Source organism: Crocuta crocuta, unplaced genomic scaffold (assembly GCF_008692635.1).
Source record: "Crocuta crocuta isolate KB4526 unplaced genomic scaffold, BGI_CrCroc_1.0 scaffold25, whole genome shotgun sequence".
Lineage (NCBI taxonomy): Eukaryota > Metazoa > Chordata > Mammalia > Carnivora > Hyaenidae > Crocuta > Crocuta crocuta.
In genome coordinates this window covers 6,592,851-6,606,298 of record NW_027532015.1, presented here as the reverse complement: position 1 = coordinate 6,606,298, position 13,448 = coordinate 6,592,851, and the positions used below count along the sequence as shown (strand labels likewise).

Sequence of the window (13,448 nt, the reverse complement as noted above, 5' to 3'; positions counted from 1 at the left end):
TACAATATTCTGGATATTTCAAATCAACAGAACTTATAGAAGTAAAGTAGAAGTCAAACGGAATGTTTTCTTTTGGTACATGATCCGTGTTATTACCCTGAAAACTCACTATCCTTCTTTGACTTCTGGCAGTGGCTCTCAAATTTGCACCCTAGGAAATACTTAGTAATGTCTGGAAATATTTTTGGTTGTCATAACTTGGGGGGTGGAGTGTGCTACTGGCATCTAGTGGGCAGAGGTGAGAGATACTATTAAAGATCTTATAATGCACAAGACAGCCCCCACAAGAGTCATCTGGCCCAGAATGTCAGTAGTGCTGAGGTTAAGAATCTTATTTATGTCATTGTTCACTGTTCATTCTATAGCTCCTATGACAATTGCATTCCTTATTGAACTGTTCAAGTCAATATTTGAATATGAAGGTAGATTGGTGCTATGATGTATTCCTGGAATGGGACAGACAGTCCAATAATGTTACCAATAATCAGGTAACCACCATTATCTGATTATTGGGTGGTCATTACTTGAGTTGAAAGACCACATGATTCTTTATTAAAAACTGGCAAGTGTTCCAGATTATGGCTTTTCATAAGCCTATCATAAAGGTTAACAAATTTTTGAAAGGTAATAGCCATCTTGTTTCATGTCTAAGAACTTAAATCAATACATTGTTTAGTCATTACACTTCCATGGCTATTTCTTCAGATGAGTGGAAACTACAGTCAGTAATTCCAGGTGCTACATTTAAAATATCTATTTTTGGAAGAGCACAAGTAGGGGAGGGCCACAGAGAGGGGGACAGAGGATCCGAAGTGTGCTCTGCACGGACAGTCTGACAACAGTGAGCCCGATGTGGGGCTTGAACTCACAAACCGCGAGATTATGACCTGAGCTGAAGTTAGATGCTCAACTGACTGATCCACCCAAGTGCCCCTAAACTGTGGCTTCCAGGTAGCAATGAGATTTACAGGCCCACAGCACAATATTCTCTACAATGTGTGCCTTATAATTTGAAGACCATCTGTCTCATTTTAATCTAGAATAGTCTCTGCCAAAGATCTGCATGCCATAAGACTTAAAAAAAATGCTTTATGCTCTGTTAAAAGGTTTTAAAATATTTTTTTGTTGAGAAAGAATTCACATGCCACAAAAGCCATAATTTAAAGGGGAGCCTGGGTGGTTCAGTCGCTTATGTGTCTGACTCTTTCTTGATTTTGGCTCAGGTCATGATCTCACGGTCGTCGAGCCCTGCGCTGACAGTACACAGCCTGCTTGGGATTCTCTTTCTCTCCCTGCCCTTTCCAAGCTCATGTTTTCTCTCTCAAAATAAATAAACTTGAAAATATATACAACTCAGTGTTTTTTACTATATTCAGAGTTGTGTAACCATCACTGTGACCTAAGTTTAGAACACTTCCATCATACTATAAGGAAACCTCATAGCCATTAATGGGCACTCCTTTTACCCCAGCTCCTCTCCTGGTCCTAGGCAGCCACAATTGTACTTTTTGAGTCCATAGATTGAACTACTCTTGTTGTTTCCTGTAAAGAGAAGCGTATCCTATTATATTACTGGGTCTTCCACTTAGCATTACATGTTGTCAAGATTCACCCTTTTGTAGCATGTATCTTTTTATATCTAAATAATATTCCATTTTAAGTATATACTACATTTTGTTTGTCCATTTACCAGTTGACAGACATTTGCCTACTGTAAATAATGCTGGTAACAACAAGTTTTAGGGTGAGGTCTTTCTCTAAAATGACTAGTGTCCTTAGAAGAGAGATGTCAGGGGTGCAGGCACTCAGAAGAGAGACCACGTGAGAGACAGGGAGAAGCCAGCTGTCTATAGCCAAAGGGAGGCCTCAGAAGAAACCAGACCTACCAACACCTTGGTCTTTCAAATTCCAGCCTCTAGAACTGTGAGAAATAAATTTCTCTCGTGTAAGCCCATCAGGCTGGGGTATTTTGTTATGGAGCCATAGGAAAATAATACCTATGAGGGAAGTGCTGGGTAACTGTGTTTAACAATGTGTAGAACTGCCAGACTATTCATATGCCAGTCTTTGTATGGATGGATGTTTTCTTTCTTTTTAAATATTTTTTAATGTTTATTTATTTTGCGAGAGAGAGAGCACGAGCAGGACAGGGCCAGAGGGAGACACTGAATCTGGAGCAGGTTCCAGGCTCTGAGCTTTCAGCACAGAGCCTGACACAGGGCTTGAACCCACGAAACACGAGATCATGACCTGAGCTGAAGTCAGGCACTCAACTGACTGAGCCGCGCAGGAGCCCCAAGAAACTAGATTTCTAAGGAAATTCGGGCACAAATGTTTACTCCATAAGGCACTGGAGGGGTTGTCAGTGATCAGTTTTGTACTGGCAAACAAATTACAGACCTGAAAAGACTTCACACATACAAAATTGGTCCTTGGACAATACTGTTTCTTGCCCAGGCTCTATCTGGGGTATGACGTGTAAATAAGAACAGGTTTCTGGGAGAAAAAGGTGCCAAAGAGCTTTGGAGAAAGACCTTTAAGAAAAGATTGAAGGGATCGGTTGACAGGAAGAAAGAAAAGGTTACTGAGAAATTTAATAACAATAGATACCTGTATAAAGGATCATCGTACAGATAATGAAGGCTAAAGTTTATTTCTAGCTTGCAAGGAAAAGAACCTGCATACATACACTGAAGTACAAGAGATTCAGTTTCAATTTAAAGATGTCAGTTTCAACAAGCAAAATCAGTTTTGAGTCCCTGATACTAAATAATGGAGCAGGATCTGTGGGATGGCGTGGGACCTACAAAGACAAGACGTTATGTGTCCCTGAAAGGCTGGCTGAAGAGAAGGCTGAAGTTCCCGTGCTAGTTTCTGTATGATACTGCTTGTTCTCTAACTCAGATGCAACGCCGCATACCTATCATGAGGCCTGGAGTTCTCCCTGGGTTATCAATGATCCCCACAGTCCTCTAAAGAAAGGCTTGTGAGTGGTTCATATTAACCCTTAATATGAGGGCACTCTTGTGAGCTTCAAAATGTAAACAGTTAATCCCATTTTGAAGAAATTTTATTAAAGATTAGAATTCCTTTATCAGAGTAGATAGGTTCAAAATGAATTGTTTGCATTGGTATGCCAGTTAAAAACTATGAATTGACATATTACTGGGGGATTTTGTTTAAATTCTAGAAAAACTGAAAGATACTTTTTTTTTTAATAAAGTAGGCTCCACACCCAACATGGGGCTCAAACTCAAGACCCTAAGATAAAGAGTTAGTTGCATGCTCTACCTACTGAACCAGCCAGATGTCCCTGAAAGACACATTTTATTCAATTTAATTATGCCTGACATCATTCAGCATTGGCGATTTTTACATTTCACAAACGTTCTTCTGTAGTTTAATGAACATTAAGAACTCAAGCACACTAAATCTTTAATTTACTAAATCTAATAGATGAGAGCAGGAGATGACTTAAATGATAATTTGTTCCTTTGTCCACCTGAAAGTGTTGCTTAAATCGATGGCTAATTAATCTTGCGTTGTTAAATTCCATTCCTAAATATTTTGATGAGTCCAGTTAGATAATTATTTGTGAAGTATTTGTGGTTATGTGTTGAATTCTCATGTCAATAGTTTTTAGTCTGTTATTATTAAGATGACATGAAAAGGATGAATTCCTAAAAAAACAAATGCATGGATCATTCTGCTGAAATCACATACAAAGAGAAAAGCCGAAGCTGCAATCAACATAGCAAAGCTATGTGGGTTGGAAGCAAATGATTATGGAATTAGGCACATGTATTTTACACCAGATGTCACTATACCTTTTCAGGTGTAAGAAGCTCACTTGGATTCATGCTTCCCCAGACCCAAATACATTTAAGCTTTAAGGATTGGGACAATCTCATTTTTTCTCTCTCGTTCATTAGTACAGCACCCACTTAAGAACAACTATTTGTGAGCACAGTGATAGGTTAGAAAATATAAAATGAAAGAATAAGGAAGCAAAAAAGCCCTTTGCTTGTAGCCAAGAAGATGTGGGGATTAAATCTATATTTCTTTTGAGCAACGTCTGGAAGAATTGCCACACCTGTTTTGTAGAAGTAATAAATGTCTATAAAATATGGAATTCTATAGTGTAAACAATTTTGACATCTTTTGTTGAGGGATCAAAACAAAAAAAAACATACTGTATATTCTGTGGCTTGGAAATTAATAAATCCACAAATTTCAATTTCCACTAAAATATCTATTTAATTACTGATATCTTACAGAAATAAATAAGAACAGTTTTTATCTAATACAGATAAGTATATTTATATAATTCTTTCGTTTTGTACAAAATCGAAGCATATCAAATTGTTTTCCCTAAAACTTTAGCTCAAAAAGGAATACTAGGAAACAAACAGAAATACTGAAACATGCTCACCATTAAATTACAACCGTGGGCCTTCTGAATCTTAGTATGACACAAGATTTACAGAAAGACCATGAGATTTGGAGTCAGGGGACCTGGACTCCACTGTTTCCTTGCTACGTGTCATAAGAATGGGTCTCTGTATTTCTGAACCTTGGTTCTCCAACTTTAAAACAGGAATGATAATAGTTATATCAACTTCACAGGATTATTGGGCAAATTAAAGCTGAATGTGAATGTATAGGAAGGCTCTTTATAATATGTAAAGAGCTACAAAAATAATAGTTTTGTTTAATTTCATAAAAAAGAATCGATGCATATCTTCCTTCAACTGAGGAATAAGCACCAAAAACAAGTGTGTATTTTCTTCAGTTGAATTATGTCACCCTATAAACCTAGAATAAGAAAATGCACCTTAACTAAGCACCAAAGCTTCTTGGACAAATGTGATATAAGGGATATTTCTATTACAGTTTTCTGGGCAGCTGAGTAGGAGCTAATGAGTCCTGAGGGTCATTTAAAACTCTGAAGGCTCAAAGAATACAACACAAGAACCTTTGTATTACATCAAATGGCTAGGATATAACAATCTACTCCTTCTTTAGTGATTTCAAAGTCCATTAATTCTTCACAGAAGAAGAAACACTCAGTTGTTATCAGTTGCGATTATTTGCTTATGTAAATATGACATTCTCTTGTTCCAAAGATCACATACTAGTCCTTGAGAGAAGTCCTAGTGAAATAAAATAACAAATCATCACAAAGTTAGTGGTTAAAAGTCTAGTTTCCCAAGAACACGGGAAAGGAAAAGAACCCAAAACATCAGTATAATAATGATTAAAAAAAAAACAACCCAAAACAAAACTAAGAAAACCGCACAAAACCCTGACATAATTTCCACGTTATAATGATCAAGAACTAAAATTATAAAACTTGCAATATTTACAGATACAGTGATCTGAAAACAAGTAAAAACAATAGGAAAAATGAAAAGTAGAGAAACAGTTTAGATAATTTTATGGTAAACATGAAAACACTAAAAATGCTATTTAAAGTTCACTGCTTATGCTGACACTACCTAACACATCATAGAAATAAGAAGTGTTCAGTGTTTCAGTTTTTAGTAGCAACATACAGAGAAAAGAAATACTGGCCTAATATTAACCTACTGTTAGAAGTTGTATTACTGTAAAGTTACTATGCATGGAGTTATAGTCTAAAACTACTCAAATAACTAGGAGTTAATATAATTCACCATGTACTCAAAATATTACTAGCAAGATATTGGTGAGTCATGTGCTAAAGATACTGAAGGCCCTTCCAAAACTGAGATTTATGTGGGTCAAATGTACTAGGTCATATAAAACTAGATCAGTTTACTTTCTCCCTTCCTCCAACTCTTTTTAAGACTGATCTTATCAAAAGAAAATTACACGTTACCTCTCTTAATTCCCTTGACTCATCAGATACAGATGTTCCTTGGAACAAAAATAAATGTCTTATTAGGAGTGTAAAATTAAAAATCTCTATAGATCTTTTGGAAACAAGATATTGGAAAGGACTCAGTAACTTCTAGGACACTGTACAACTAAAAAAAAGAAAAATTCATTCAGTGAAGAACAGTGTTTACTGACATCTGCTGGATTTTTTACTTATAACTTGCTCTATAAGCTATGAAAAAATTTAAATACATTAAAGTCTGTGGACTGAACCAGGTGTACTTCATTCAAGTTCTTCAGTTTCTTTGGTAAACAGGTCTGCCAGATCAGCCAAGGTTAAGACAGAAGCTTCTGGATGCTTCACCGACGAGTTTGTGTGACTGCAAGATTTTCCAAGTGAGTAGTCAGAAAGAAACCAAGGAATAAATGATTACATTTGTCTTATATTTTGCTCCAGTCCTATAATAATCTAAGACATAATGAGATAAAAGTATAATATTCTTACAATATAAAAACATATTTGTTGATAAGTGTTTGTAAACTCTGAGTAGAAAGTTGGTGAAAGATCATTATTACTTCTTGTCAAAAATCAGTGAAGACTTCCGTATAGTATTTTCAAGCTTTGTTATAAAATGTCCTTTTTTCTCCATGATTAATAAAACAAAGAAATAAAACCCATGCCAATAGCTACCAAGGCTCTCACCTTCTTACTAACCAAAGTTAGTGTTTTTCAAGAGAATTTCAACAGCTCTTCTAATTGCTACGTCATTTAAATGGCTTAACTATAATCACTGAGTTCTGTTACACATGGAAACAACATTAACAAAAAGCCTTCATGTCTGATGCAAACAGCTTTCATGGTAGACTCTTCCCTTCCCATTAGACCGCAGAAGGAAGGAGATTTCTGGTTTTAAATTGCTTCTTTGCTATGCATAGTACCTCTGTAGAGACATCCCTTTTTAGGGCAATTACTCTTTTGCATCTTCCAATCATATCTATTTTATAAGGCTGTAGTAAGGCATTAGTTTATATTTCAAAATGATTTTAAAAGAAATCATAGAGTCAATATTAGAAAGTTTTATAATTCTAAAGTTAAGTTTTTAAAATTAAGGCTACATTGGTCTCTCTGGTTCTGTTGTGTCTTTGGAGCCGATATCACAATTCCCAGCTGAGTTTTAAGTCCAGATCTTCCTATGTGTATGTAACTAAGATGTGTGATGTATAAAGCAACTCTCTAAGTTTCCTTTTACAGATACCAGACTATGGCTGGGGCATAAAGATAGATTTCTTTAAAAAGTAATCCAATATGGCAAAGAAAAATAGGACAGTTTAAATATTTTTATACATTATAATCCCTATTAATAAATTAAATCAAATATAGGATGCCCAGAGCATTAACTGGGAACGTTCACATGGGTAATATGTAATATGTCTCATCTTGCTTTAAAAAAGTATTTGCACTTAACAGTTTTTGGTTGACTAAGTGGTCATCTAGGTGAAGAAGTCCCAAACACTCATACAACTTCATGTAAACAGGAAACACCCATTGGCTTGGATAAAGCATTACCTACCTCTTCTCAGCAGTTTTCAGCATGGCTTGCATTCTCTCTTCTATTGTTGCCTTAATTAAGAATCTGTGTACAATAGTAGGTCTAGAAGGTACATAACAATGATATGTTTAAAAACATCTTAAAACTAATTAGGACAAAGAAGACTTCGCATATTACATACTACATCAGTCACTTGGTGCCGACTGGCAGGTACTCAGTGTGCTGGTGGGGGGGGTTGGCAGTGAATAAAACAAACTAGTCTTAATGAACTGACATTCTAACAAGGGGAGACACACAATAAACACATAAATCAGATGGTACAGATAATGCCACGAGGCAGCTGAGACACAGGAAGGAAGTCACTCAGCAATGGAGAAGCAGGAAGAGCATCAAAACAGAAGAAACAATAATTAAATGCAAGCTCCTGAAACATGCTTGAAACAAGCCTAAAATGTTTGAAGGGCAGAAAGGAGGCTGACATGGTGGAAGTGTACTGTAACGTAGGGGTAGAGAGTGGGCAAGGACCAGACTGTGTGGGGCCTGGAGGGACATAGCAGGAATCTGGATTTTACTGTGGTTGTTGGGGGAAGCCATCCATGGGTTTTATGCGTAATTCCGTACTCGTTTATACTTTAGACATCTCTTTGGCTCCTGCATGGGGGATGGACCATTAGATAGCAAAAGTTAAGGAGTTCTGTAAGAGTCCAGGAAAGGGGGTGGGCTGTACTCTGGTTGGATTAGTAAGTAGCAGAAGATTTGGAATTTCTGGCAAGACAGAGCTGGCAGGTAGAGCTGGCAAGACTTCAGTGATGGTGTGCACATGTGGACAAAGAGACAAATCTGGAGGAGTCCTAGATTTCTGGTCTGAAAAACTAAAGATGAGAGAGGCAGACTATAAGACGGGGAGGGTTTGGGGTGGGTGGGAGCGCAGCCCATGGTAAACCTGAGGTTTCCATTAGCTAGGTATCCAGGGGAGGTGGAGTCCAGGGATGTGTGAAGCGGCAGAACTAGGTGTATGGGTCTGACATAGGAGCTGAAGGGGCATGTCTGGACCGGGGACATAGGTCTGAGAGTCATCCACACAAAAATGCTTCTTTAGAGCTCTGGGACTGGATGAACTCATCTAGGAAGCATAGATGAGAAAAAAAGGGCCCCTAGGGTACCACTGGCAAGAAGTAGGTCATTAATAGCATTATAGAACCTCATTTGGGTGGCACCGTGAGGACCAAAACCTCACCAGAAAGGCTGAGAGCGGAGGGGCAGGAGGTGGAATGTAGGGGAGTGTTTCTACAGATGGGTGAGATTAAGCCATATTTATGTGGTCATGGGTTACAAGAGGAATGTCCTTGTGAATATGAGAAGGGATTGCACCCACGACAAGAGGAATGGCTGGCTTTTGAAAGAAAAGGGACACTTCTCCCGCTGTAATAGAAGAGAGGGAACATAATGTGCCTTCCTGCTTCTTGCTACAGAGGAAACATCTCATCCCAACCCACCCCACCCCCTCCATGACCAATGCCTGCACTTGAGCACTGTTCTACACTCTCTCTTCTGCTTTACTAGTTGGTTCTGTCTTTCATGAACCATTCCTTTATTTCTCCCATATGAAAAGAACAACAACAACAAAAAAACCCCTCTTGATCTCACACTCTTCCTCTTCTCTGCTCTTTGCAGCAAAACTGCTCAAAATACTAGTCCAACCAGCGATGCAGAGGCGGCCATGTATTGTGCTTACAAGCAGGCACTGGGAAGGCAGAGCAGCTGTGTTTGAAACCTGCCACCACTTTTGCTAGCTAATGTGATCTTGGACAAGTGACTTAACCCCTCGCTGTTAGATAAGTGTTTGTTAATAAATAAATAAAACCCTATTCTCTCTTATACTCAAATCAGACCATCGCCTCCCCCAGTGGCTCTCTGACTTCATCTCCTACTTGTCTCCTCTTTGCTTATTCTACTTCAGTAACTCTGGCTACTCGCTATTCCTCAAACGTACCCGGTATACTCCTGACTTAGGTTCTTGGCACTGAGTGTGCTTTCTACTTGAATATTACTCTCTATGACATCTGCATGACTTTCTCATCCCTTTCAACTTTGTTCAGATGTTAACTTCTCCATTCAAATCTTGCATGCCATCCTGCGCAGTCAAATGTCCTCTTAATTCTCCTACCCTGCTCTACTTTTCCAGCTCCTAACCTAGTAGATATTTTCTTCTTTTTGTTTTTTACCATCTCTTTACTGGGTGTCTCATAACTAGGATTTAAGCCCCACAAGGGCATCTCAAATACTTGAAACAGTGCCTGGCACACAGAAGGTGCTCAATAACAATTACTGAATGAGGTATATGGGTACTCATGCAGGTAGGCTGCTCAGGCTGGTGATGGGAGAGGAGATGCTTCAAATCTGACGTATCTGTTTTTCACATGTAAGGCAAGACTGCCATCAGTGGGGGGCAGGAAGATACAAGGGACATTTAAGATCATCTCTTCAGAAAGTGGAAGAATCTATTTACTAGGGAAGCACAGTAAGATTGTCAGGTACTGATGAATGGCCTTTTTAGACTGTGTCCTTCCTTACATCTGAGCTGAGTCTAGTCTATGCCTTGGAAAACAGTGAAAAGATGAGAAGTCAATGTTTAAAAGTATAAGAAAAAACAAACCAAAAAAACAACCTAATAAGATGTAATTGCATTTTAAATGATACTCGACAGCACTTGGAACAAGCGTGCATTTATTACAGTTATGTTACTTTGCCATATTTTACTAAGGGTTTATTTGATGAACATGTCTCTTGCCTGCTGAAAATTAAAAGTTCTCATTTGTTCTCTTGGCTATTGCTTACAGAGCCCTTCAGGACTTTGAGTAGCACATGTAAGATTGGATCTCCTGACACTTGTCTTCACAGGCTCTATACCCCACAATTCCAAACTCCTTCCAGTCCCTAGGAATATCATGGTGCTTATCTGTTCCGCGTTCCTCCTACACATGCAGCTCTCTTTGGCTGTGTGACCACCCTTTTCTAGCCCAATTTTGAAATGATTATTTCTTCAGGACACAACCCAATGAAGCCTTCCCTGACTTTCTAGGCACAAGCGATCAGCCCCTTCTTCTGTTACACAGTACTTCTGTTGTATTTTTGCACATTCTACTGCAGTATGTCAATTTTCTATTTCTGGTACTACACAGGGATCTCCTTGGGGGAGTAGGTTATGTCTTACTCAGTTTAAGTCTTCGGTGTCTAGAACAATGTATGACATCCAGTTGCTGCTCAATCAATATTTATTTAATGAGTAATCAGTATGGATTTTTTCTATGCATTCAAGGTATCTAATATCTAGGAGGCAATACATCTAAGAGGTCTTATGAAGGATAATTTTCTGTTCTGATATTTGAATAAAAGTAGCAGATACTACATAGTATTCACTATTAGGTTTGCTTGGGTATAAAATAAATCTAATTATCTCCTAGAGTGGACCCTTAAAGGGACTGTCTTTTCCTAAGGGGAAGGATTTAAAAAGGAGTCATGAATAAGATATGCCTTCTTTTAAATACAGGCTACTTTAGACAATCAAAAATCAAATTTTCTCAACATCACAATGGATATCTTCAACTCTGCAGCTGTCTTAAATATTTTAAGAAACTGTTTTGGTAAACTGATCAGGGTAGAGTCTGAAGATAAAAATCTGGGAGAATTTGGGATTTTCTCATGGAGGGCGGGCTGGAAATCTAAAAACGCCTGTTGGCCATATACTAATACTTGAAAATATAATACATAAGAACGTTATTAAAAATGAGTAGGTTCTAAGGAACATAAATGAAGAGCTTAAACACTGATTTGCATCTTAGAAACTTGAAGCAAAAGTAAGTGATGTTAAGTTTAGTCCTTACTTGGTTTGTCCGATTCGGTGCACCCTCCCAATGGCCTGAAGCTCATGGGCAGGGTTCAATATGGGCTCCACCAAGAGAACATGAGTTGCTTCAATGATAGTTAATCCGTTAGAACCTGTGTGCAGGGGCAGCAGCAAAATATTGATTTGGGGGTCATGTTTAAATGCTGAGAGGTTCTCCTAAAAAAAGAAAGGTACATTTACATTTTAGCTGCATCAGTTAAAAATCAGAGTGGTATATTATAGCTTGTATTAAAAAAGTATAGTGGTATCCAGGTCATTGTGAAATGTCATAATTAAGAAAAGTAAATGTAAAGTTACCAATTTTAGAAAATGTAAACTTGTTGCTTGACTTCATTAGGAAAAGTATCACACAAGCCCTCTTATTCATTACAATACAATGGAGGTGCAAGATACATGTATGTGATGGATGCAGATTAAACTACATGAGTTTGGAGGAAAAAGAGAGAGAGAAGGAACGTGTTAAGAGGGAGGATGAGGTCAGAGACATGAATCTGCTACATTTTCACTTGGTCTTTTTGTTTTTTGCCTCGTAGGCTCTGTGCCTGTCGTTGTGCTGAGTGTAATGTAAAGACTTTGGCCACACACAGTTTTGCCTGACACAGAGTCTTGAGAACCTAATCCTAACGTGATGGCCCTGTCCATTCAAAAGGTGAATCACAGAATGTCTATTCCTCTATTAAAGCTAACAACCTCAAGGCAGAAGATCTTTAAAAATAAATGATCTTGCTACAGGTATAACTGAATAGACAGAATATTAACTACAGTTTCTCCCTTTACACAAGACAATAAATGAAAGGAACCTAGTTAACAGTAGTTTAAATTTGCAACTAAATCCCTGCCTCCCCAAACACAAGTAAAATCTTCTTGACATACCTGAAATGTCTTAACACGGCTAATCTGAGCAAATTCCATGTTGTTGTCAGTGAGGGCTTTTGAAATAATATCTAATACATCTTGCCACTAGAACACATAAAATAATAAGAAAACGAATATTTACACATAGCTTTCACATAAAAAGGAGTTGAAAAGGGACTAACTGAACATGACTTTTGTACCTCAGAATTAAAAAAAAAACACTTCAAATGTAGTACCATCAATATTATTTAGTTCTATCAAAATGGTAGTGTTTTCTTTTTTTTGAGATCCAATGCTGGTTAAAGACAGGGTAAAAACATGACTGTCTTTGGGAACTGAAGGAAGCTAAAGAGAAATAATAGAAAATAAATAATGGAGTGCTTAATGGATGTAGCTGCTTACCATTTAGAAATGAAAACTAGAATTTTTACTCAATATATATATTTTTTAATGAGCAGCAGGCAGAAATTTAATTCTTAGAGATCACAAAGGAAGAACAGTATGAATGTTCTCTTTACAGAAAAGGGACATTCAAAACTCAAAATTTTATTCAGTAGATTTTCTTTATCTTAAACAACCAGTTTCATTTGTGAAATGAGACATCAAGGCTATAGGTTCCAATTTTTAACATATTAATATTAGAAATCCCCATAAAACATTAACAGGACATGTAGCTGTAGAAATTGTCTTAGGAAGCATTACCAAATTCCTCTAAAAATAATTCTATCCTATGGACATATGAAAAAAAAAAAAACACAAACAGGGAAATCTAATAGTAATTCTAAATCTCCACTCTATGAGGGTAAACATCTAACATGAACTCTCAGATATAAGCCGATTAGAGCCAGAAAGCTAGTATGGGCCAAGACCAAGGAGGGACATGGTGACTGTACCGTTGAGAAGACGAGTGCTTTAGCCCCTGGGTCTCTATGCTGAATTCGCATCAGAGTTCTGACCACAGCTTCCACTTTTGTAGAATGGCTACCCTTTGAACACAAAGATGAAAACACGTCACTACCATATTAAATCTAGTTTATAATGGAAAGGAAAACCAATATAATACACGTCTATTCCCAAAACTACAGGTGCATCAAAACAAACTATCAGATACATATGTGTTTACTTCTTTATTTTGTATTTGCTCGAAGTTTTCTTTAGCCTCAAATTGTAGAAGTCATAGAATTTACACCCAGGGAAAATCGGAATATGAAATACATCAGAAAGTTACACAGTGACAGACCTTGAGGAGAAGATTCTTAGGTTATAGTGGTTAGGTT

At 37.5% G+C, this 13,448-nt stretch overlaps 1 protein-coding gene across 3 annotated transcripts in view; it reads right to left on the bottom strand.

The window, feature by feature from the left end:
* Positions 1–4,279: 4,279 nt before the first annotated feature.
* The window catches only part of SHPRH (SNF2 histone linker PHD RING helicase), an 88,899-nt gene continuing 79,730 nt past the window's right edge, over positions 4,280–13,448 (bottom strand). For 2 of the 3 annotated variants that reach the window (XM_077776013.1, XM_077776015.1), the window contains exons 26-30: positions 13,065–13,157; positions 12,190–12,276; positions 11,294–11,472; positions 7,431–7,511; positions 4,280–6,239 (exon numbers count right to left, since the gene is read on the bottom strand). In XM_077776013.1, coding sequence (XP_077632139.1) covers positions 6,143–6,239; positions 7,431–7,511; positions 11,294–11,472; positions 12,190–12,276; positions 13,065–13,157 — 537 coding nt within the window. In that variant the 3' untranslated portion in view covers positions 4,280–6,142. The remainder of the gene's footprint in view (positions 6,240–7,430; positions 7,512–11,293; positions 11,473–12,189; positions 12,277–13,064; positions 13,158–13,448) is intronic. The other variant, XM_077776014.1, reaches the window with a different exon arrangement.